A 24,895-nucleotide genomic window follows, 5' to 3' on the forward strand; every position below is an offset into this window, starting at 1 on the left:
TCGAAACTTTGCGATTTACCTGGAGACGAGAAAAAGCACTAGGAGGTGTCAGGAGAAAATCCTGCGAATCTTGGCCATTTTAAAAATATGTATATATTTTTATTGATTTCAGAGAGGAAGAGAGAAATAGAAACATCAATGATGAGAGAGAATCATTGATCGGCTGCCTCCTGCACGTCTGACTGAGCCTGCAACCCAGGCATGTGCCCTTGACCGGAATCAAACCCGGGACCCTTCAGTCTGCAGGCTGACACTCTATCCACTGAGCTAAACCGGCGAGGGCCATTTTTAACCTTTCTCTAAATTTTTTGAAATGGGCCCCCCTTGGAGTTGTCTGGCCTTGGACGTTCGGCCATCGAGCAGTGCGCTCACACACCCCAGTCTGTTGATCTCTAACATTTCTCCCTGTCACTCTCACTGGAGACATTTGGGGACATTGACAGCACCTCTCTCCCGAGGTCTCAGGCCTCGTCTGTCTGTCCCGTCCTCCCAACAAGACCTCAGGCTCCTTCTCCTGGAGTTGAACTGCGTCATCGTCATTTTCAACCTGTTGTGCCATCGACGGCTCACCTTCCGGCTGCCCACCGCCAGCCCTGGGTTCATCTCACTGCAACCTGAGCTCCTCAAACACATGATGCTCTACCCCAGGGTCTCTCCACCGTTTTAACTCCCCCCCTAAAAAACACCGTTCGACATTGTACTTCCTAATTTTTCTTCGCGTCTTATGTCTACCTGTGCTTTATAAAGACACGAGAGTAAGGTTTTTTCACCCCAAAGAACTAACTTCGTCTCCTCGGAGTTGCTGTCACCCCTTTGCACACCGCAGATTTAGCTCTGCCCATTTCCACTTTACGTAAATGGAGTCATATCGTGTTCACTTTCCTCTTTAATCTCTTTCTTTCATAATGTTTTGCCTCCGTGAGTTATGACACCGAGACCCTTTCTGTGTGGTGACCGGAAGGAGCCACGGCTATTCGGCTAAATTAACTATCGTCTCCTGGGTGTTCTATGCACCCTGGAGACGAGATCAAACCCTTGCCATTATCGGTGCAAATCATGTTGAAAAATGGCCAAGGATATGTTAGCATTGATGTCAACAGTTTGCTTATGTAATGAGAAATTTTAGGGATTATGGAATCCCTAAACAAAGGTTTAATCCTTTAAGTTCCAGTGTCAGAACATGTTTCTGTAGATGGCCGGGCAGCAGAGAGCTCAGCTTTTTGGGGTCATTGGACCTCCTTTCTGCCATTGTCATGAGAAAGCAGCCAGAGACTGCAGGGAAACTAGCCAGGGTGGCTGTGTCCCAATAAAACTTTATTTGTAAACTAGAGGCCCAGTGCACAAAATTTGTGCACAGGGTGGGGGGGTCCCTTCAGCCCAGCCTGCACCCTCTCCAATCCAGGACCGCTGGCTCCTAACTGCTCACCTGCCTGCCTGCCTGATCACACCTACCTGCCCCCCTGCCAGCCTGATCACCCCTAACCACCTCTACCTGCCGGCCTGGTCATCCCCAACTGCCCCTCCACCAGCATTGTCACCCCTTACTGCCCCTCCTGATGGCCTGGTCACCACCAACAGCTCCCCCAACTGGCTTGGTCACCCCTCACTTCCCCCCTTTGCCGGCCTGGTCAACCCTCACTGTCCCCTCTGCTGGCCTGGTCACCCCACTCAGCCTGTTGGGTTCTTCCGTTCGGTTGCAATGGGCCCTTACTCTTTATATGTATAGATGTCAGGTGCACCCTCCAGACTCCATTTCCCAGCACTGTTTTAATCAGGAGCCCAGGAATAACAAAAAGGCAGTGGCCTCCAGTGATGGAACTGCGCTAATGCATGGATGCTTCTCCGAAGAAGACATCACACCCAATTTGATTTCTTTTCAACATAGCTCTGCATTTATTCATTATGTGAAGATTTATCTGACACCTGCTAGTTCTCAGACACCGGCTAGAATATGTGAATACAGAAATGTGTGTACTTAGATCAGCCGTGGGCAAACTACGGCTCGCGGGCCGGATCCCTCCCATTTGAACTGAATAAAACTAAAAAAAAAAAAGACCGTACCCTTTTATGTAATGATGTTTACTTTGAATTTATATTAGTTCACACAAACACTCCATCCATGCTTTTGTTCCGGCCCTCCGGTCCAGTTTAAGAACCCATTGTGGCCCTCGAGTCAAAAAGTTTGCCCACCCCTGACTTAGATACTTACAACTATTAGCAAATGGTGGTCCTTTTCAGAATTAAGTCTCTGTTAATATTTTTTGCCAAAAAAAAAAAAATCAAAAAAACCTTCCTCTAAATAAAAATAACTGATAAAAGGATAGCAAGCAGTTTCTCACTTTACAAAATGTGTTTTTTTAAGTCACATGTTTCTTTATTTTTAATCCTCACCCAGAATATATTTCCATTGATTTTTAGGGAGAGTGGACGAGAGAGGGAGAGACAGAGGGAAACATCCATGTCAGAGAAACACAACAATTGGTTGCCTCCTGCAGGAGCCCCGACTAGGACCCGGGCCGGGGAGGAGCCTGCAACCGAGGTACGTGCCCTTGACCGAGTCGAACTGGGACCCTTCGGTCCGCAGGCCGACGCTCTATCCACTGAGCCAAACCAGCCAGGGCCAAGGCAGATATTTCAATCACGTCAACATAAAAATAACATTCAATCTTCCCTGACAGTTCGTACCAGTTCCCCACGGAAACCAGCTTATCACTTGCATATATTTGACAGGTTATTTCTGAGTTTTCTTAACAAAGACCAGACAAGTAAAATCAGGGCTTAAAACAAAGAAAGAGGCAGGATGTGGCTTCCCAATCAGTCCCTCATTAGTGATCACACCGAGGAGGTTGCAGCCAGTGAGCTGAAAGCAAGGTGAGTGCCACAAACACAGAGACCTCTACACAAACCAGCAAACTTGGGTGTGCGCGGATTAGACACAATGACACGTCAATTTCAGTCGCTGTGATCCACAGAGCAGCGGCAAAGGAAGGCGGCTGAGGCAGGAAACGATGAACTGTGAGTAAAAACGTACTTGTTACCGCCTGCCAAGCGGACACGAGCCCAGAGCTCCGGGTTCTGGTCATTGCAGAGGGTGGCATCTTTGAATGTCAGTGCCCAGCCCGTTCCGGCAGGCCCTCGGAGCAAGCCCCCCCCCCCCCCCCCCACGCAATGGGAAATGACAGACTTTACATATTTGCAGAAAGAGAGCTTTGAGTTAAAAACAAAAACAGTGGACTGACGTTTCCGAGACTTAAAAAAAGCACAACACGTGGGTCTTCGTTGCAGAGTGCATTTCTTGAAGACTTGATTTCCAGTTTTTTTCAAAAGATGGCCTTTTCATGATTTGACAAGTGTGTTTTCTTATCTAGGCTTCTTCAGCCCAGAAACGGCTCATTGTTCGACCAAACACACAGGCAGTTCTTCACATGGAGCTTTTAATGGCAAAATACCCAAATCAAACTTCGCTAAGAAAGGTTTGCGCTCAGCAAGCTCGAGATGTTTGCCCATTATTGGAATATTAAAATGAGGAATTTGCTCAAAAGACTACAGAAGGGATTTGCATGTGCCCCAATTTTGTTTTTATTCTTCTTATGACTATAATCTGTCAGAAACAGCTGAATTTCCCAGAAGACTCAGAGGCACTCCCTGCACCCACCCTGCACCCCAGACCCTGCGTGACAAGGAGGGGAGTTGGGAGTGTGGCCTGATGGAAGCCCAGGCAGCCAATGATGCTGTGGCCCAGTCCTGCCCTCAGTGTGCCCAGAAGGCTGTGGGAACTGTCCTCCCTTGTTCCCACGTGGACAGTGAAACTCCCTTAGCAGCTGGCAGAGCCCTCCTGCCAGGTCCCTGAGAAATGACAAGCCTCCCCTCTGCCCCCCGAAATGGCCCTGCGCACAGGGAGGTTCCAGGAGGAGTCGCAGGAACCCTTGGGCAGGAGGCTGAGTGGGTGTGGTCACCCTCACGTGACCCTGCCTCCTGTCACTCACACCGCCTCAGGGCAACCCAGGGGTACATCACAGCTAAGAGCGAATGAGTGGGACGTAACCAAATGGTGCCCAACTGCACCTGTGGTGCTGAGGGTGTGGCATTTACTGGGGGGATCAATGTGGCCCCTGGATATTGCAGACCCTGCAGATGCCTTCAGGTCCAGGGGGGAGCAAATGCAGTTCTTCAAAGGCATTGAGATAGACAGGAGACGGGCTATGTTTCTTTAGCCTAAGGTTTTCCTATTTTCTACCTGATTCCTTATATATGTTTGCTAAAATATCTATACTAATAAAAGGGTAATATGCTAATTAGACCTGGTTGACCAGACATCTGACTTCCTTCCAGACAAAGCCATGGTGGTGGGGGCCAAGGCAGAGGCAGTTAGGGGTGATCAGGCCGGCAGGGGAGGGCAGTTGTGGGCGAGATCAGGCTGGCAGGGGATTAGGGGCAATCAGGCCACCAGGAGAGGGCAGTTGGGGGCGAGATCAGGCTGGTAGGGGAGGGCAGTTAGGGGTGATCAGGCAGGCAGAGGGGTTAGGGGCAATCAGGCAGGTAGGCAGGTGAGTGGTTAGGAGCCAGAGGCCCCAGATTGCGAGAGGGATGTCTGATTGGAGAGGGTGCAGGCTGGGCTGAGAAGTTCATGCACTGGGCCACTAGTGTGTGTGTATATATATTTACATATACATATGTATGTGTGTGTGTACATATGTATGTGTGTGTGTATATATGTATATATATATATATATACACATGTATGTGTGTGTACATATGTGTGTGTTTATATATATATTTATATATACATATATATGTGTGTGTGTGTGTGTGTGTGTGTGTGTATCCTATATAATAAAAGCCCAGTGACTGAATGATGGAACAACCAGAATGACCAGTCAACCAGTCGCTATGATGTGCACTGACCACCAGAGGCAGACGCTCAACACAGGAGCTGCCTCCTGGTGGTCAGTGCACTCCCACAGTGGGAGCACTGCTCAGCTGACCGGGATGAGCAGCTGCTACCGCAGCAGGAGCAGGTCCACAGCTGCTCAGTTGACCAAGGGCAGGCTGATCCCAGCAGGCCACTCCCCCCACCAGTGCACAAAATCCCGTGCACCAGGCCTCTAATATATATATATATACACACACACACACACACACACACACACACACAGATTACACTGTAAACTTAATTGGCTTTGCTTCCTCAGAAAATTGGATAATATGAAAGTGTTTAAAATAGAATTTGCCCTTTGAAATCACTAGAGCATGTGAAGAAAATTCAGTTTATTTTCCAGCCTATGTATTCAGTTTCGACAGCGCTTTCCGTATGCCCCATATTCTAGAGGTGTTTTTACTCTGTTCCCCTGAAGCTTTCTCAGTCTCTCCTCCCATTATTATTTTTTTAAAAATATTTTTATTGATTTCAGAGAAGAAGGGAGAAGGAGAGAGAGATAGAAACATCAATGATGAGAGAGAATCATTGATTGGCTGCCTCCTGCAAGCCCTACACTGGGGATCAAGCCGGCAACCCAGGCATGTGCCCTTGACTGGAGTCAATCCCAGGACCCTTCAGCCCACAGGCTTAAAAAAAGTTAGATGGCAACCTAATGCATAGGTCAACCTTTCTTACTAGTGAGCTATCACTTTATATCTATCCGTTTGATGGTTATCCCAGCTAGCACAGACCCTCACTAGTGAGAGACCACAGCTCCAAAGATGGCTTATAGCATGTGTGCACAGCAAGTTCAATATCCCCCTTCAAATTCATTCAAATATGCTTTACATCGATTTGTATTTACCTTTTAAAAGAAGGAGTAAATAAAATGCGAATAGTTTTATTTTGCATTTCAATGTGGAATTGGCATGTTGACACATCCCTATGTGCTAGGAATTTATGTCTAAACATAAAGAGGAAGTTTGGTGGAATACTTTATGCAAATGCCAGTAAAGGTAAAATATACCTAACAATCAGGTCAAATATTTAGGTGATATCTGACTTATTAGAGCAGAAAGTTGCCAATTAAGGTTTTAATTTTTTTTTCTATTTTGTTAATCTTCACCCAAGGATGTGTTTCCATTGATTTTTAGAGAGAGGGGAAGGGAGAGGGAGAGACACAGAGAGAGAAACATCGATGTGAGAAAGACACACCCATTGGTTGCCTCCCACATGTGCCCTGACCAGGGACTGACAGGGATGGTGTTTATAACTGGGGCATGTGCCCCTGACGGGAATCCAACCTGGGACCCTTCAGTCTGCAGGCTGATGCTCTATCCACAGAGCCAAACAGCTAGGCCAAGGTTTTGACCTTTTAACATAATAATCAACTCTAACTTATTATGTCAGATTCCCAAAGTTCAGTCTTCCAGTCATTTTATTTATTTATTTTTTAAATATATTTTTATTGATTTTTTACAGAGAGGAAGGGAGAGGGATAGAGAGTTAGAAACATCCATGAGAGAGAAACTTCCATCAGCTGCCTCCTGCACACCCCCTACTGGGGATGTGCTTACAACCAAGGTACATGCCCTTGACCAGAATCGAACCTGGGACTCTTCAGTCCACAGGCCAAACTGGTCAGGGCTCTTCCAGTCATTTTAAACAATTTGCAGATGCAGATTTATATGCAAGTTATAAAACAGTATTAAAGATTAGTTCAGAGATCAAATAATTAAATAGTATCCTACTAACGGTACTCAATATATATTTCAAAGTTTTTTTGCTCAGAAGATTAGAATATATGACTTATTTGTTACTACAAAGGCATACATTTAAAAATAAGATAACCTAATTCTATGAGGTGGTCAAAAATACTTTAGGGAAGTCATCTGAAATGCCTACAATAAATAAATAGCCTAAAACATATGTTATTTACAGTTATTTACAAGAAGATATAAGAAGAATCAACTGAGACCTATTGAAGGGAGTTGCCACGGGAATACAGAAACTGTCTTGCAGAGGACTTGAGTTAATTTTTGTTGCAATGTCACAATTATCACACACTGAATAGCTTAAACACCCTTAATCACAATTTTCTGAGGCCAGAATTCTGGTCACGACATAGTTGGGTTCTCTGCTCAGTGCCCTCAGAGCTGCAGTCCAGGCTGCCCCTGCGCTGCATTCCCATTGGCCCTCAGTCTAAGTCATCCAGGTTGTTGGCAGAATTCAGGTCCTTGTGGCTGCAGGACTGCGAACCCTGTCTCCTTGTTGGCTCTTGGCAAGGGGTGGCCGGTGGTGACATGTCCCCTAAGGAGGGTGGTAGTGAAGGCACACATGTCCACTGTAGCCCTGGGCCCAGGGCCCAAATGGAAGTTTTTTTGTGAAAGACAGCTGCCCACAACCACTTCTATCAAACACTGAATGGGCTTGAAAATTAGCTTTTGCCGCAGATTTGATGATGTTCTTGAGATATGGTCAACCTAACATCGCAGGCCAACGAGTGCGGCTATGCCAAACGCGTGCCTCTCTGAAGTCCTTGAATCACCAGGGATGTTTGAATCACCAGGGATGTCCGACCGCTTTACACACTGGCCGCCCTGTCCCGGGTTAGAGAGAAAAATGAGCTCCCGTCCCCCTCACCCCCGATGGGCAGCAAATCTGCTTCTCTGAGCTCAAGCTCCAATCCTCACAGCTTTCTCAGAGCCTCGTGCAAGTGCAGAGGGAATTACCATCTTTCAAAAGCATTTCAGGGGCCATAGAAGAGCTGCCACCTCACCTGCAGGTGGAGGGGATGAATCTGAAACATCGCTACGTGCAAAGAAGCACATGGCAGTAGAGAACCTAAGGGGATTCAGTGAGTGCCTGCGGGGCCTGAGGAGTGCCACTAACATCGTGTGCTCCCTGACCGATGTCAGCATGGACAGCGCCCAGCTTGTGCAAGGACATTCCCACAGATGGAACAGGAAACCACCTCACCCCGCGTGCGTCGTCACTGACAGCAGAGCAGCCGGAGTATTTGTGGTGAAAGGGAATCGAGCTGTCATGGCGCGACAGCTTCCTCTGTTTGGGTTGTCCAGGGCAGCCATACCACCTGCCACCAACTGAGACTCTACACAGCAGTTTAGGGTCTCCAGTTCTGGGGACTGGGAATTCAGGACCCAGTCTTTGCTGGGTTGGTCCTGTAGGAGCCCAGAGGAAGAATGCTCCAGGCCCTCCTCCCCGTGGTTGCCGCCAGCTGTGGTCCCTCTGCTGGTCCATGCTGATGCCACCCCATCTCCCAGGGATGGTCATGAGCCTGCTCCCTGGGCGTGTCTATCCCCAGAGATCCCCTTAGGTGAGGGCATCATTCCCTCCAGGCCAAGCCCCAGTGACCGCATTTAGTTAATGACTTCTGGAGAGATGCCACCCTCCAACGAGGTCACAGGTCAGGTACCGATGTCAGGGCCTCCCCCTAGGAACTTTCGGGGGACACTATCCAACCCCCAGATCCTTCTCCAGAAAAGGAACTTCATTCTAGTTAGTGGGGCTGCAGCACACAGCTGATCCGAGATGATGAAGGTGCTGCATCCATGCAATTGACAAGTTAGTGTGTACATGTTAGTGCTGGCCCCTCTCCCTGCTCGCTCTGGGATTCATGTCCCGGCGACTCTCTGTTTCAGTTTATCCACATCTGCAGGAAAGAATGAACGCCAGGCCAGGTTTTGCGGAGAAGGCGTGATGGGCTTGCTGTTCCCCGATGCTCCTCATTTTCTCAGATTTGAACTAAGTTACAGTTTCCAACGACTATCCTTGGGAATTGTGATTCTGGAGATTTTCTTGGGTTCTTATACACACACTAGAGGCCGGGTGCATGAAATTTATACACTGTGGGTGGGTTGGGGGGCGGTCCCCTCAGCTCAGCCTGCACCCTCTCCAATCCAGGACCCCTCAGGGGATGTCTGACTGCTGGTTTAAGCCGGATCCCACAGGGATCCCACAGCCTGCACCTTCTCACAATCCTGGACTGCTGGCTCCTAATCGCTCACCTGCCTGCCTGCCTGGTTGCCCCCAACTTCCCCCTCCCTGCCAGCCTGGTCACTCCTAACTGCCCCTCTTGTCAGCCTGGTTGACCCCAACTGCCCCCCCACTGGCCTAGTTTCCCTCACTGCCCCCCCTGCCAGCCTGGTCATCCCTCACTGTCCGCCCCCCCTCTCTGGCCTGGTCACCCCACACAACATGCTGTTCAGTCATTTGGTTGTCCCTCACTAACCCCCCTGCCAGCCTGGTCATAGGCAGCCATCTTGTGAGGGTGTGAGGGTTAATTTGCATATTACCTCTTTATTTTATTGGACTGCATCCACAGTTAGTTTTCAAAAACATTTTTTTCCCAAATATGTCATTCTGGAAAGGGCAAAAACTATGGAGATGATGCAAGGATTCATGGATTCCATGGGCCAGGGGGAGGGGCCAGAGAGAGGGGCCAGAGAGGGATGCATAGGCAGGGTGTGGGGGATTTTCAGGGCAGTGAAACCACATTGTACAGAACCAGAGTGATGGGCCCAGGTCATAGTGTGTTTACCCAAAACCATAGAATGTGCAGCAGCGAGCCTGACGGGTAGGGTAGACTGGGCCTTGGGAGATAACGACTTGTCAATGCAGGTGTATCATGTGACCACGGTCCCATCGGGTGAGGGTGCTGATGATGGAGGAGGTTGTGCGGGTGTGGGGGCGGGGGCTTAGGGGCATCTGTGTACCTTCCCTTCAGTTTTCTTGTGAACTTAACGCTGCTCTAGTTTTTTACATAAGAGTAAGAAATGTATTTCTTTTTTAAAAAAATATAAATGTTTATTGATTTCAGAGAGGAAGGGAGAGGGAGAAAGAGAGAAGTATCAATGATGAGAGAGGAACATCATTAATCCACTGCCTCCTGCACACCCCACACTGGGGATCAATTCTGCAACCCAGGCATGTGCCCTGACTGGGAATCGAACTGTGACCTCCTGCTTCATAGGTCAACACTCAACCCCTGAGCCATGCTGGCCTGGTGAGTCCTCATTTTATTTTTTATCACTGAACAATATTTCGTTGTGTAGATAGATCTACAACATTTTGTTCACCTACTGAAGGACATCTGGTCACTTCCAGTTTGGGGCACTTATACACAAACTAGAAGCCCAGTGCACGAAATTCATGCATTCGGGGTGGGGGGTCCTTCAGCCTGGCCTGAGCCCTCTTCCAGTCTGGGAGCCCTCAGGGGATGTCCCATTAAGCCAGCAGTTGGACATCCTTAGTGCTGCTGCGGAGGTGGGAGAGGCTCCCCCCACCGCCGCTGCACTTGCCAGCTGTGAGCCTGTCTTCTGGCTCAGCAGTGTTCCCCCTGTGGGAGCGCAATGACCACCAGGGGGCAGCTCCTGCATGGAGTCTCTTCCCCCTGGTGGTCAGTGTGCATCATAGCGACCAGTCATTCTGCCATTCGGTCGATTTGCATATTAGCCTTTTATTATATAGGATGTGCTCTAACGTGCAGCTGTCAGATACTGCGCACTGGCCTCCCAAGTGGCCACCCGCGTGCACCCAGCAGCTGCGCATGGGGCTCCCTGGCTCCCATCCTGCCAGACCGGTTGGGTTTGGGGGTGTTAGCGAGTCCAGATGTTAATATATGCGGCCTTTTATGTGCATCTTGGTTTTAATTTTCACTTTCCCGATGGCATCGCACAGTCAGCGTCCTTTAACAAGCTCATGTGTTACCCACTTATCTTCTTTGGCGAAGGCTCCGTTCAGAGGGATTGCCGAGTGTTTGTGGGATTGCTTTCGATTGTTAAGTTTTAGGAGTTCTTTGTATATTTTGGTGAGAAGTCTTTGTCCCCTGTGTCTTTTGCCAATGTCTTCTCCCTGTCTGTGCTCTGTCTTCTCATCCTCTTATGTCATGTTTAGCAAAGCAGATGCTTTCCTTTTAATCAAGTTCCATGCAGCTATTCTTGTCTCCGGTGTTTGTAGAAAAACTCATCAGATCTCCTCCTATGACTTATAGAAACTATCACTTTACATGTAGATTCACGTTTAGTTAATTTCTGTAGAAGATGTGAGATGTGTGTCGAGGCTTTTTTACATGTCATGTCCTGCCCGGCCAGCTTGCCTCAGTGGTGGAGTGTTGACCTATGAACCAGGAGGTCCCGGTTAGATTCCCGGTCAGGGCACGTGCCCGGGGTATAGGCTCGATCCCCAATAGAGAGCATGCAGGAGGCAGCCGATCCATGATTCGCTCTCATCATTGATGTTTCTACCTCTCTCTCTCTCCCTTCCTCTCTGAAACCAGTAAAAGTATGTTTAAAAAATAAAGTTTCCCTGCACCAACCGCCCTGACTCCTTTACTTACAGATCCTAAATTTATGCTTTTGCAGCAAATACCATTGACATATCTTTGTAATTCTTACTAACTCATGTGTTAAACCATTGCTCCTATATTCATGTTCTCTATTGTATCATTATTTATAACAGCAGGAGGCCCCCGAGTGTCGATTTTCTGTTCACGGTCTTGTTTGTGAGCAAATAGAAACCCAGCACGCGGTTGCATACATCACTCCTGTCGTGCGGAACTGCTTCGCGAGGCCTGGTGCAGTGCTCTCTGGACACATATTTAAGAAGACGTTAATATATGCGGCCTTTTATGTGCATCTTCGGTGAATCATTCATCAAATGATTGTGTGCACCTTCATAGAATCAAGAATCAGCATAAATTACAAAAAAAAAAACCAAAAAAAAAAACAACTGTTGACTAAGTCAACTTTACTTTGTGTTTTAAGCGCCGTGACCCATGACGGGAATAAACACGTCATAGTGGGCCCACTGTGGACGCCGGTGAGGTGGTGTTTGCAGCATCTGGCCTCGGCTGCGAACCCGGGCACCTCCGCATTGCGCTCCGGGCCCCCACTGAGCCCAACTCCCCGCATTTGCTGTTTCCTGTGGGTGCTGGTCACTGTCACCCTTTGAGCGGAGGGCCTCTGAGCTATTGTAGAGAGAGTTTTGACAAATAGGTGCATTGACGTGAAATAATCCGAAACGGACAGCTTGTCTATAAACAACTCCATCACTTCTGGGAGGAGGCAGCATGCCATCCTGCTAGCGCCAGCGCCACCCATTTCACAAGAAATGCCACAGTGTCCCCGCGATGAAGGGTGAGGTGCACTCTTCCACCTTGAAGGCCATCAGAAATGGTTTATATCCTCAGCGAGGTGAAAACAAGAGAGAGAAGATTAAAAACGGATTTACGGCCCTAGTTTGGCTCAGTGGATAGACGCAGCCGCCGGCAAGCCTGCAGGCCAGATCCAGCCCGTTTGAAATGAATAAAACTAAAAAAAAAAAAAAAAAAAAAAAGACCGTACCCTTTTATGTAATGATGTTTACTTTGAATTTATATTAGTTCACACAAACACTCCATCCATGCTTTTGTTCCGGCCCTCCGGTCCAGTTTAAGAACCCATTGTGGCCCTCGAGTCAAAAAGTTTGCCCACCCCTGGATAAAGCGTCGGCCTGCAGACGGAAGAGTTCCGGGTTCAATTCCATTCAAGGGCACATGCCCGGGTTTCAGGCTCTATCCCCAGTAGGGGGCATGCAGGAGGCAGCAGATCCATGATTCTCTCTCATCATTGATGTTTCTACCTCTCTCCCTTTCTCTCTGAAATCAATAAAAAATAATAAAGATAAATATGGACATGAGTCCCCTCCTATGCTGTTCCCACCTTCAAACTGAAGCCGTGACCTCCTGGGGCGCCGTGTGGCACCTCTGTCCTTGGTTCAGATATGGACATCCCATCGCCAGGGCTCCACCGAAAGCTGCAGGTCCACCCACATCCCAGGTGAAGGCCCACGGAGCCCTCTCGTTCTCGTTTGTATGAGGCTGACCTTGTGCGAATGGCCCAAGGCGTGGCCCAGCTGGGGTCTTGCTGAACTCTCAGACGCTGCTGTTCCTCGTTGCCCGACCCCCCGGGACATTGCGCACCTGCTCTGAGTGTTTCCCGCTCCCCGAGGCGTCACTGACCAGCGAGACGCATGAGTACAAAGTGTCCCCCATGGCGTTCTGATAGGTACATCGTCGCGCTAACAACACGTCCGTCACCTCCCACGGGGGAAAACGCTGTTCTCTTAGCGAATGGTCCACCCAGCGGCCTCCAGCCCTCTAACTTCTGTTTCCTAAGAGCTCCCCCCCGCCTCCCCACCCCGGCCCAGCCTCCCCACCCACATGCTCCCTGTACTTTCCGGCCCTCGGAGATGCGCCGTGGCCAGACCCCACCCGACCCCCGTGTCCTCCTTCTCGCTCCCCATCACCATTCTCAGCAGACAGATCACATGAGTTTCGTGTCCACTGTTGTCATTTAATAATTCATCAGCTTGATCTTAATCCGTGTGCTCGTTATCGGAGTAAGAGTTCAGTACGTTATTGCATCCGCTCATGGGCAGGCTCATGTGTTCACAGGATTGCAGAAGATTAATCCGTCCCTCTCGTACCATGAATACATGCTTTTGGAGAATTCAGATTCTAAAGAGCTAGTCACTGTCAAAATAAAGTCAACACAATGACACTGATAGAAATACTCGTTTGCATGACAAAGCAGTGTTTAATTAGCATAATGAGTTCCAGTCATTAGCACTGGTGGAAACATTTACTCGTGAGGGTTCCCCTCTCCTGTGGCTACTTATGCACGCAGCTGTGTAGTCTAATCCAGTCAATACTCACTCAGGGGCGGGGTGTGAAGATGGGCGGACCGGTCCTCCCAGCCACAACTGACCACCAATCGGGGGAGCACACATGGAGGCAGAACCCACACCCACAAAATACTACACCACCAGGTGCCGGGGCCACCCAGCAGGCCGGCTGCACCCAGGCGCTGCCCCCAGGGCTGAGGAACATCACACTGTGAAGGTTTCCCCAACGTAGCATCATAGTCCGCACGGGAGGCTGCCAGCTGGTGCCAGGCACCGAGACAGCTCTCAGAAAAAGGTTAGCCATCATCCATACTGTTCTTGCAAGCTCAGCAATGTGGGGGTTCAGGGAGCCCTCCCGGACATCGGAACGGGCATTGGGAACAAGTGCTGAGCGCGGTAAGCGTTTGTGAGGGGAGCCGACTGGGAGACTGAGAGATGCGGTTGCTGCCGGGAATGTGGCAAAGGCTGAGACGCCGAGTGCTATTTCTAATCCGGATGCGTGTCCTCATTAGAATTATGTCTGAGGACTTTAAATTGGATGCTGCTCTTAGAAATTGATGGAAGAGGAGAGACAGGAAATATGAGATGACCGCACACCGCGATTTCTACATCAGTCCAGGCGAAAGCGATGTGTCTGCTAGTAATGGAGAGAGAGAGGATGCCCAGAGAAAGTGTGAAAAGAAAGTGGTACCACACGGAGGCTGGGCCTTAGGAGGAAAGGATACATTCACACACATGTGCACACACGCACATGCACACACATGCACACACATTTATACACACGCACACACGTGTGTGCACACACACAAACACACACACAAACTAAGCCGATCCACAGTTGATGAAATAGTGAATAATGGAAAGAGGTGCTTCTAAGAAAAAAAGAAATGGGTGTACAGAACATCCATTATTTATTCCTTCTTAGGATGAATCTCCAAACTGAAGCTGTTTTTTCTATGACATTTCCTTTATAATGTTTTATGCTTCAGATAATTACACTGTAAATAGATGCCCTGTGGTATCTGCTACGAGGAATGTTGTGAGTGAGTGAACAAGTGGGTGTCGGGGTCTCTGTGCTCAGACTCATCCCTTGGTAAACGATGTCACTAATTTAGTTTCGAGTGCATTCTGTTTAAAATGTACGTGTTACTGCCTTGTCTCTGCCCTGGACTTTGTGCTGTCTACAACGTCTTCTCAGCAACTCTGTTTGGATGTCACAGACATCAGAGCGAGTCAGAAATCACCCTGTCGATGCCCTCATCTCAGTTGCTCTCCGTAAGAGGCTCTGTGTCTCAAGCCAGAGCATTAAATTAACTTCCAACTCTTTCTTTCCCGGACAACAGCTGGCCCGTGAACTCCATCCACTCCACCTTCAAAACCCCCCCCCCCCCCCCCCCCCTGCCGTGCGCCCTCCTTCCAAACCTTCACAATCCCTGCCCCGGCCTCACCTGCAGCCCAGAGGAGGGCATGGCCAGTGCAGTCTTCCTCTCGTCTTCTTGTCTCCTGTGGCTTATTTTGCACAAAAGAGAGAATGGGTTTTTCAAATATATTGCATCCTAAGCCCGTCAGCTCTTTTCTAAGACTCTTGTGGCTTCCGATAGCCACTGCACGGAGGCGCGTTTAATAGAAAAGACTTTGTATTTCCATGTGGTGTGACTCTGACTTCAGTTTTCCAACTAAGATCCAACACATTCCAGAGCATGGACAATGACATGACAACAGATAAGATGTCCTGCAGACAAGATAAACTCATGATCAAAGGAATCATCAATGTGAGTTTGCAATACGAAGATTCATAAGAATCTTAAAACTCAAAATACACAGCAGAAAGAGCAATGTTAAATACACATAACCCAGACATTTTAATATTAAGCTAGAGGCCCAGCACACGAAATTCATGCACAAGTACGGTCCCTAGGCCTAGCCTGTGATCAGGGCCATCTTCCCCGACTGCCCTCAGCCATCCCTTTCCCCGGTTCCCCATCCGCCACCAGGCGATCTGAGCCTGCTGGCTGGGGGAAGGGACGGAGATGTTGGCCACTCCCACCCACTCACCAGCCCCGCCCCCGCCACAGGTCACCTTCTATGTATGGGGCAACTGGCAGGACAGGGGCCTTGACCTGGTGCCACCCGCATACCCCGCCACACACCCCCGGTTCCCTATTCACCATCGGACATTAGAGTCAATTTGCATATTACCCTTTTATTATATAGGATAGAAAACCGGCACATGGATGGGGGCTGGCCGGGCTGCCCTGATGGGGGCCCCGGATCGGGGTGCGGGTCCCTGCTGGGGGGCAGGGCCAGTCTGGCCACAGTTGTTCCGGTCTCTGGTGATTCCAGTCATTCCGCCATTTCGGTCGCTGGGCTTTTATTATATAGGATGACCCAAAAGTGGTATAAACGTTCCACAAGAATCTTTGGGCACAAATACATATCCTGTAAGAGAAGAGTGTGCATGCAATTTTGCCTATTGCTGAAAAGTAAAGTCATTCCATATCTAGGTGTGCACACATTTCCTGCTGGGTGTGTGTGTGTGTGCGCACATGTGCATGAGTGAGTGTGTGTGTGTCTGTGTATGTGTTTGGGGAAACTCAGTTGAAAAGCAGAGACTCCTGAGGTATGTGAACGGAACCGAGCTTTATTTAACTTCTCCTGAGAGAACGTTTACTATTAACTTTCAGAGAGTGAAGTGCGGTGCACGCCGAGAATTGGGGCAGGTCTGAGACGTCCCCCACTTGGAAGCGGACAAGCCAACCGGCACCTGCCCTAAATGTGGGCAGAGGACAGAAACCCTGTGTCAGAGGCAGGATGTTTTGTGCTCACTGTCCGGCCACCAACACCATCTTCACGGCCACAGGGCTCCTGGGCCACCTGCGCCCCCAGGGTGACCCAGAGAGGACCTGGGGCTCTGAACACAGTGGCGTGGGTTTTGGCTGCTAATTCCTTGCCTGAGGAACCACCACACCTATGAGACAGCCGCCAGCCAGGCTGTGTGAACACACCTCCTCGGAGATACTCTATTTCTGGTCAGGAAACCACCTGCCCTGTCCCTCCAGGAGGGCCCTACATGATACATGCCACACCCGTGTGCTATTCAAACGCCCTTGGAACTGCAGGCAGGACCAAAGCTATTATAACTCAAACGTCATGGAGAAAGGCCTTCCAACAACTCAAAACGTTTTCTTCTTTCTTGACAGCCATTGGGAAACATCTTGGCAGTTGTTTCTAGGAAAGAACGCATCTCTAGTCTAAGCTACAATTCAAGTCATGTCGCCCCCTGGTGGCCCCCGCTGTTTGATGCGTTGATCACTACTTTGTTGCATAGAACGCCACGTGTGTGCCACAGAAAGAGGGGGTGACCTAGTGATTAAAAATGCATGTTTACATTTGCAGCTATAGGCCTATGGCAGTGGCCGGCAAACCGCGGCTCTCTAGCCACATGCGGCTCTTTGGCCCCTTGAGTGTGACTCTTCCACAAAATACCACGTGCGGATGCGCATGTACAGTGCAAAGTCGACTTAAAACTTTAACTAAAGTTTATTAAGTTAATTTTAGGGAAAGTTGTGGAGTGAAAGAAGATGTAGTGTCAAGGATTGAGGAAGGTACATTGAGATGGTTTAGACATATAGAGAGGATGAACGAAAGGAGATAGACGAAACAAGTATACAAGACGCATGTGGATGGGAGAGTTGGAAGGGGTCGACCACGGCGAACTTACCTCCATCAGATTGAGGACGTTTTTAGCAAAGGCCAGCTTAGGAGCACCCTAATTAAGTTAATAACAATGTACTTACCTATATAGTTTAAGTTTAAAAAATTTGGCTCTCAAAAGAAATTTCAATCGTTGTACTGTTGGTATTTGGCTCTGTTGACTAATGAGTTTGCCGACCACGGGCCTATGGGAACAGGAAGCCCAGTTTCCCGTGAAATAGGACATTCTGTGGCAGCGGTTCTCAACCTGTGGGTCAAGACCCCTGTGGCAGTCAAACGACCCTTTCACAGGGGTCTAAGACCATCCTGCATATCCGATATTTACATGACGATTCATAACAGTAGCAACATTACAGTTATGAAATAGCAACAAAAATAATTTTAGGGTTGGGGGTCACCACAACATGAGGAACTGTATTTAAAGAGCCAGAAGGTTGAGAACCAATGTGGGAAAAGGCCCTGAAAGCATTTAGTTGACAGGTTGCTTCTATAGCCTTTGTTCTTGTTGGGGAGAAAGGTGTACATGGCGAGGTTTCTAAACTCTGCAAACCAGTATGCGCACACCCAATCAACATGAGCAAGACAGACTGGTCTTCGTAACCAGTGGCGTGCTCATGCACTGTCGATTCTTCCTCGGCTGCTTCGCTGCAAATCATCGTGCAAACAGCAGGGAGCCCTTTCCTGGCTGATGCAGAGAAACACGATGGTGAGGCAGCGAACACAGAAACTTCTCAAGCAGGTTTCCACGTAAAATGTACATATTTAAAACCATGTGTTTGACAGGTTCAGTAAGTGGTTTTAAGGACGAGACTGACTGTGGGAGAATTACAAGGCGAGTTTCGGTGTGGATCTTCCCCTGCAGGATCAGGGACGTACCCTTCATATCAGGCCAACCAGTGAAAGCATTTTGAATTTTCTCTTCTTATCCTAAAGCAGCGGTTCTCAACCTGTGAGTCGCAACCCCTTTGGGGGTCAAATGACCCTTTCCGATCGCCTAAGACCATCGGAAAACACATCTATAATTACATATTGTGTTTGTGATTAATCACTATGCTTTAATGATGTTCAATTTGTAACAGTGAAATTGGGGGTCACCACAACATGAGAAACTATATTAAAGGGTCACGGCATTAGGAAGGTTGAGAACCACTGTCCTAAAGTGTTCCAAGTCTGTTACAAAATGTTTACATTGGCTTCTTAGAGACGGATAAGATATGGGGAAAATAAAGTTCTCCCAACCACAGTGCAATCATGTATGTAGTAGTGCTACAATCCTGGTATCCGGTGTAATGACTTTATTCACATTTGCCTACTGTTCAATGATGTTACTCATCGGCAAAGGATAAAAAAAAATCTGGTCCCAGATCCGACCCAGGATTTTGCATTGCATTGAGTGATTTGTCTTTACTCTCCCTTAATCTGATGGTTCTTCAGTCTTGCTTTTTTTTTTTTAACGTATTTTATTGATTTTTTACAGAGAGGAAATGAGAGGGATAGAGAGTTAGAAACATCGATGAGAGAGAAACAACAGTCAGCTGCCTCCTCCATACTCCCTACTGGGGATGTGCCCGCAACCAGGGTACATGCCCTTGACCAGAATCGAACCTGGGACCCTTCAGTACCGCCACTCTATCCACTGAGCCAAACCGGCCAGGGCCTCCGTCTTGCTTTTGATGCCATTGGTATTTGGGAGTGTCCCTCCATTTACACGTGTCTGACCTTTCTCGTGGTTGGATTCAGGTTAGGTTTTGGGGCGGGACCACCCGAGGTGTGAGGTTTTGTCCCCTGTGAACGCAATCGCAGGGAGAGCAGGGTTCCCGTGTGTCCCCCTCCTGAGGGTGACTTTTCCTCTTAGTTGAGATGGTGTCTGTCTGGCTCCTACTCTGTCTTTCTCCTTCTAATCAGCCCCTGTTTGGGGGAAGCTCGGTCGTGAACGTGTGACCAAGAAGCCCATTACACAGTTATCCGCGGAGATGCCGAGCCGCGTGCTGAGGAGAGACGAAGAGGAATCTGAGACGAGTGCGAGTGGGTCGGCAGCTCTTCGGAAGAAAATGCGTTTGTTTTCCTCTGTTAGTCTCTTGCTGTAAAATAGAGGCAGGACATCAGCTTGATAAAGGAAGGGAGGAGACGTTGGAAATTGAATGGGAGGAAGTGGCTGCCCTGGACATTTTTGAGGTTCACTGACTGGGGAATCATTCGTCGGGCTGCCCACCCTCTGAGATGCCTCTATTCACTTAGAACAAGAAGAGTGCGCAGAGCTGATGTATTTTTTTTCTCCAATCACATTCTTTTCCGTGGGTATGATAACTGAGTATGAAATGATGTGCTGTCCATCAGAGTTCGGAACTGGACAGTCAGGTGTGGAAAATGTGGGGAAGGGCAGGAGAATTGTGCACCCCTGTCTCTATGCTGCTTGATGAGAAAGGGAGGGACAGACAGGACAGGTGAGCAAAGAGGGGAAGGCGGTGGTGACAGTGACGCTGACGCTCCCGAGTAGCGGTGGGACAATATCCAGAGAACGAGGACTAGAGGATAGATGAAGTGACGGTGAACAATGAAAGAAGGGAGTCAGTACCTAAATGTTTTAAGTAATGGCCTTGAAAGTGATACAGTTATTGACCTAATATGCTAAGTGTCTGACCATTCGACCGTTCGACCAGTCGCTATCATGCTCACTGACCACCAGGGTGCAGATGTTCCAACCGGTAAGTTAGCTTGCTGCTGGAGTCCAGCCAATCGGGACGAGGCGAGATGGGCTGGACATGCCCTGGAGCCCTCCCAAGGTCCTTCTCAGACCCCAATCATGCACCAGTGGGATGCCTCAGCCTGGCCTGTGCCTTCTCACAATCCGTGACCCCTCAGGGCAGCGGTTCTCAACCTGTGGGTTGCGACCCCTTTGGTGGTCTAAGACCATCCTGCATATCAGATATTTACATGACGATTCATAACAGTTGCAACATTAGAGTTATGAAGTAGCAACGAAAATAATTTTATGTCCTGCTCACACCCGCTGCTGGTGCCGGCCCCAATTGCTCTGCGCTGTCAGCAAGTGGAAGCAGCGGAGGGGAGAGAGGGGCTGCTGGCAGACAGGGGACCAGGGTCCTCCGCAGGAGGGGCCAGACAGGGGTGCAGAGGATGGGCTGAGACCTGCCCCTGTGCCCACCACAGCTTTGCGACCCACAGTTTCTTTCAAGGTGCACAAATTCGTGCACTGGGCCCCTAGTGTATATATATAATGGATTGCATATGCACACACATCCATATAGATACACACACATGCACTTCACTACCGTGTGTCAGCAGTAAACACTCAGCCTGGCCGTCTCCGTGAGGAGGAAAAGGAAGCAAGTAGGAAACTACCCTCACTAGCACCTGCAGGTCCTGTGTTCAACAGGGTGGGTACATACACCCAACATTTTAGAGGCATTTCCTGCTTATTTTTGTTTTGCCTTTGTTTTCAGTATCAAATCCAAAAATAAAAAACCATGCCAAGACCAATGTCAAGGTGTTTACCCAGGTTTTCTTCCAGGAGGTGGAGGGTTTCATGTCTTCCCTTCAAGCCTTTTTTTAAAAATATATTTTATTGATTTTTTTACAGAGAGACATGGAGAGGGATAGAGAGTTAGAAACATCAATGAGAGAAAAACTTCGATCAACCCGCAACCAAGGTACATACCCTTGACCAGAATTGAACCTGGGACCCTTCAGTCTGCAGGCCAACACTCTATTCACTGAGCCAAACCAGTTAGGGACCCTTCAAGCCTTTGATGGATATTCTCTTAACTTTGGGGTGTGGTGTAAGATATGGGCCCGGCCGCGTTTCTCGGCATGTGGCCGTGCAGTTTTCCCAGCAGCACTTGCTGCAGAGGCTGTAAGTTCCCCAGGGTGTCTATCTACCTTTTTTGTCAGAGTGACTGACTGCATTCAGGTGCGTTATTCCTGGGCTCTCTGCTGTGCCTCCATGGGTCGACGTGCTGGTTTTGGTGCCAGCCCCACACTGTGCTGATTACTATCCTATATAATAAAACCCTAATATGCAAATGAACTGAATGGTGGAAGGACCGGCCGCTATGGTGCACACTGACCACCAGGGGGCAGACACTCAACACAGGAGCTTCCCACAGCGGGAGCATCGCTCGGCCAGAAGCCGGGCTCACAGCTGGTGAGTGCAGTGGCAGTGGCGGGAGCCTCTCCTGCCTCCACTGCAGGAAGGCAGTAAGGAGCAAGGGGTCCCGGTTTGCTAGAGGGCGCAGGCTGGGCTGAGGGACTCCCCGCCCCCAGTGCACAAATTTCGTGCACCGGGCCGCAAGTAGCTTTATACTATAGTTTGAAATCAGGAAGTGTGATGCCTCCGGCCTTGTTCCTCTTTTTCAAGATTGCTTTGGCTATTGTTTGGGTCCTCTGTGGCTCTATATAAATGTTAGGATTTTTTTTTTTCTTTTCTGTGAAAGATGCCATAGGAGTTTTGGCAGGGATGACACTGAATCTACAGATCACCTTGGGTGGTGTAGGCATTTGAATTGCATGGAAGATAAAAGAAAACTTGTTGTTAGGAGGCCTAGTTTGTAGTTTGGAAACAATTATAATTCAGACATATTAACTTTTTTAGGCCTCTTTTCTTTTACAGTAAAATAGACTTTAAAAAACCACAGGTTTGAGTTGGAGAGCCTTTGGAGTTCTTGAACCATCTGCACTGGTGTCCACTGGGGATGCAAGAAACACAGAGTCTAGAACCCCACGCAGTTCTATGGAAACAGAGCCCCTCCCCTCCCCAATCCGTGTCTCACCAAGCTCCCAGGTGGTTCTGATGTTGCTAGAATATAAGTACTAAGCAAAGTAATCTCAAAGTTTTCTTTTTAAAAAAATATATTTTATTGATTTTTTACAGAGAGGAAGGGAGAGGGATAGAGAGTTAGAAACATCGATGAGAGAGAAACACCAATCAGCCGCCTCCTGCACACTCCCCACCGGGGATGCGCCCTCAACCAAGGTACATGCCCTTGACCGGAATCGAACCTGGGACCCTTGAGTCCGCAGGCCAATGCTCTATCCACTGAGCCAAACCGTTCAGGGCCACAAAGTTTTCTTTAAAAAATAGGTACCTAAAATCATATAATATGTAAATACACGTATCAGTTCATATAAAATGTATTATGTATATTATTATAATATTTAAATGGAATTGACAGTTGATTTTATTTACTGAATTCAATGTTTAGCTCTTACTAGTGGTCTAATATGTGGTCTAATAAATATATTCTATAACTTTATTTTGCTGATCATTTTGATAAAATGAGGTGTATGTTAATAAAACAAGAAAATATATGTGCTATACATATTTTATTGTTGGTTCTAAGCCATAAATATGTCTCCAATACAAAATTAAATAACAGGAAGCTGAAATACACCCAAACAAAAGATTCCCCAGTGTTTTGTGGGGCACAATCTTAGAAATGAATTGGAATTGGTCTCTTTTTCCGTTTTTATTTTTCAAAAGAACGGGATGCAGTATACAGATGATATATCATGGAACTGTACCCTTGGCATCAATATCACTTCATGAACCCATGTCACCCTGACACATTTGATTTAAACAGAAGGCAGGCCTCTGTGCGAGAGGGCGTGGCCTACGCCAGACGTGAAGGAGTGAGGCTGAGACAGAGCGGGGTGTGCAGACAGCAGGAGGCCTCCGGGGCTGCCCCGGGCGTGGTCACACGTTTGGGGAGGGTTGTCCTCTTACCACTTCCGGTCCCGTTAGCACCTTTCTACGGCATCAGCCTTCGCCATGCAGCTGGGTGTGCGATGCCTGCCAGCCGTGTGAGTACCCACGCTGCAGGTTATTCAGCGTCTGTGAACACGTGCAGCTCATCCTGCTGGCCGTGCAGGCAGCGGTCCCTGGAGGGAGGTGCTCAGGGTGCCTGTGAGGCACTGTGTGAAGAGCTCGGTGCATTCACGTCCGCCCTGGGAAAGGCTGAATAGCAGGACCTCAAAACCCTCAGGGCTTGAACGCTGGGACTGGCTGCGGGTCCCCCCTGCTCTGCTCAGCTCACCCGGTCCTCTCCTCAGTCTCCTGCCTAAAGGAGGAGCAGCCCTGAGTCACAGGTAAAAGGTGGGAGATGGCAGAAACACGCCCTGGCTGGGGGAGCTGTTGTCTTTATCCCCTCTGCTTCCCTGCCATTGGCCAGGTCAGGTCACATGGCCACACCCACCACAAATGCAGGAAGGAAGCTGAGTCACATGATGACAGACAGGAGGCTCAGCCTTCTGTAGAGACGTAAGTGGGAACAATAATACAGTTCACCTTCCACAGTGACCTGACCACGCCCCCTACACTCTCAGCTGTGATGCTGACCAAGACCCTCACACTGTCAGCTGTGATGCTGACCAAGACCCTCACACTGTCAGCTGTGATGCTGACCACACCCCCCCACACTGTCAGCTGTGATGCTGACCACACCCCTCCCACTCTCTGCTGTGATGCTGACCATGCCCCACACTGTCGGCTGTGATGCTGACCACACCCCCACACTGTCAGCTGTGATGCTGACCACACCCCCACACTGTCAGCTATGATGCTGACCACGCCCCCACATTCTCAGCTGTGATGCTGACCATGCCCCCCACTGTCAGCCGTGATGCTGACCACGCCCCCCACACTGTCAGCTGTAATGCTGACCACACCCACCACACTGTCAGCTGTGATGATGACCACACCCACCACACTGTCAGCTGTGATGCTGACCACACCCACCACACTGTCAGCTGTGATGCTGACCACACCCACCACACTGTCAGCTGTGATGATGACCACGCCCCCCACACTGTCAGCTGTGATGCTGACCACACCCACCACACTGTCAGCTGTGACCCTGACCACCCCCCCCACACAGTCAGCTGTGATGCTGACCACGCCCCCCACACTGTCAGCTGTGACACTGACCACCCCCCCCACACAGTCAGCTGTGATGCTGACCACGCCCCCCACACTGTCAGCTGTGACACTGACCACCCCCCCACACAGTCAGCTGTGATGCTGACCATGCCCACCTTGTTATCACCAGTGACTTTTACCACGTCGGCATGGCAGTTCAAATGCTTCACATGTGTTTGGAGGAGGTCTTTCCCTTGTCAGAGTAAGGTATAATTTAAGATAATTATTCCTGAATTATTATTATTTTTTTAAATATTTATTGATTTCAGAGAGGAAGGAAGAAGGATAGAGGGAAACATCAATGATGATAGAGAATCATTGATCAGCTGCCTCCTGCACACCCTCTCCTGGGGATTGAGCCTGCAACCCAGGCATGTGCCCTGACTGGGAATCGAACCATGCTAGCCAGGCATTCCTGAATTATTTTATTAATTTAACTTGTGCCCGAGATTATTGTTTATATCAGCAATTTGCACCATAAAATGCATAAACTACTTAGAGATTTTCAAATATGTGCATTCACCAGGGAAGCTCATACTTATTACAGTTCTGCTAAGATTCTTGCTCCCACCTTTAATATCCTGACATTGACATGATATACATCAATGACAAAATAAACCAAAAGTCTTGGGATTCCAGTAGGTGTG

General features: G+C 48.8%; 1 protein-coding gene across 1 annotated transcript in view; it reads left to right on the forward strand.

Moving 5' to 3' along the window:
- The first annotated feature begins 19,290 nt into the window (after nucleotides 1-19,290).
- The window catches only part of LOC139011548 (streptococcal hemagglutinin-like), a 37,028-nt gene continuing 31,423 nt past the window's right edge, over nucleotides 19,291-24,895 (forward strand). The window contains exons 1-3 of the mRNA XM_070417044.1: nucleotides 19,291-19,342; nucleotides 23,657-23,758; nucleotides 23,917-24,140. Coding sequence (XP_070273145.1) covers nucleotides 19,291-19,342; nucleotides 23,657-23,758; nucleotides 23,917-24,140 — 378 coding nt within the window. The remainder of the gene's footprint in view (nucleotides 19,343-23,656; nucleotides 23,759-23,916; nucleotides 24,141-24,895) is intronic.

This window comes from Myotis yumanensis, unplaced genomic scaffold, assembly GCF_028538775.1.
Source record: "Myotis yumanensis isolate MYYU_CA2020_CCGP unplaced genomic scaffold, mMyoYum1.0.hap1 SCAF_5, whole genome shotgun sequence".
Classification (NCBI taxonomy): Eukaryota; Metazoa; Chordata; class Mammalia; order Chiroptera; family Vespertilionidae; genus Myotis; species Myotis yumanensis.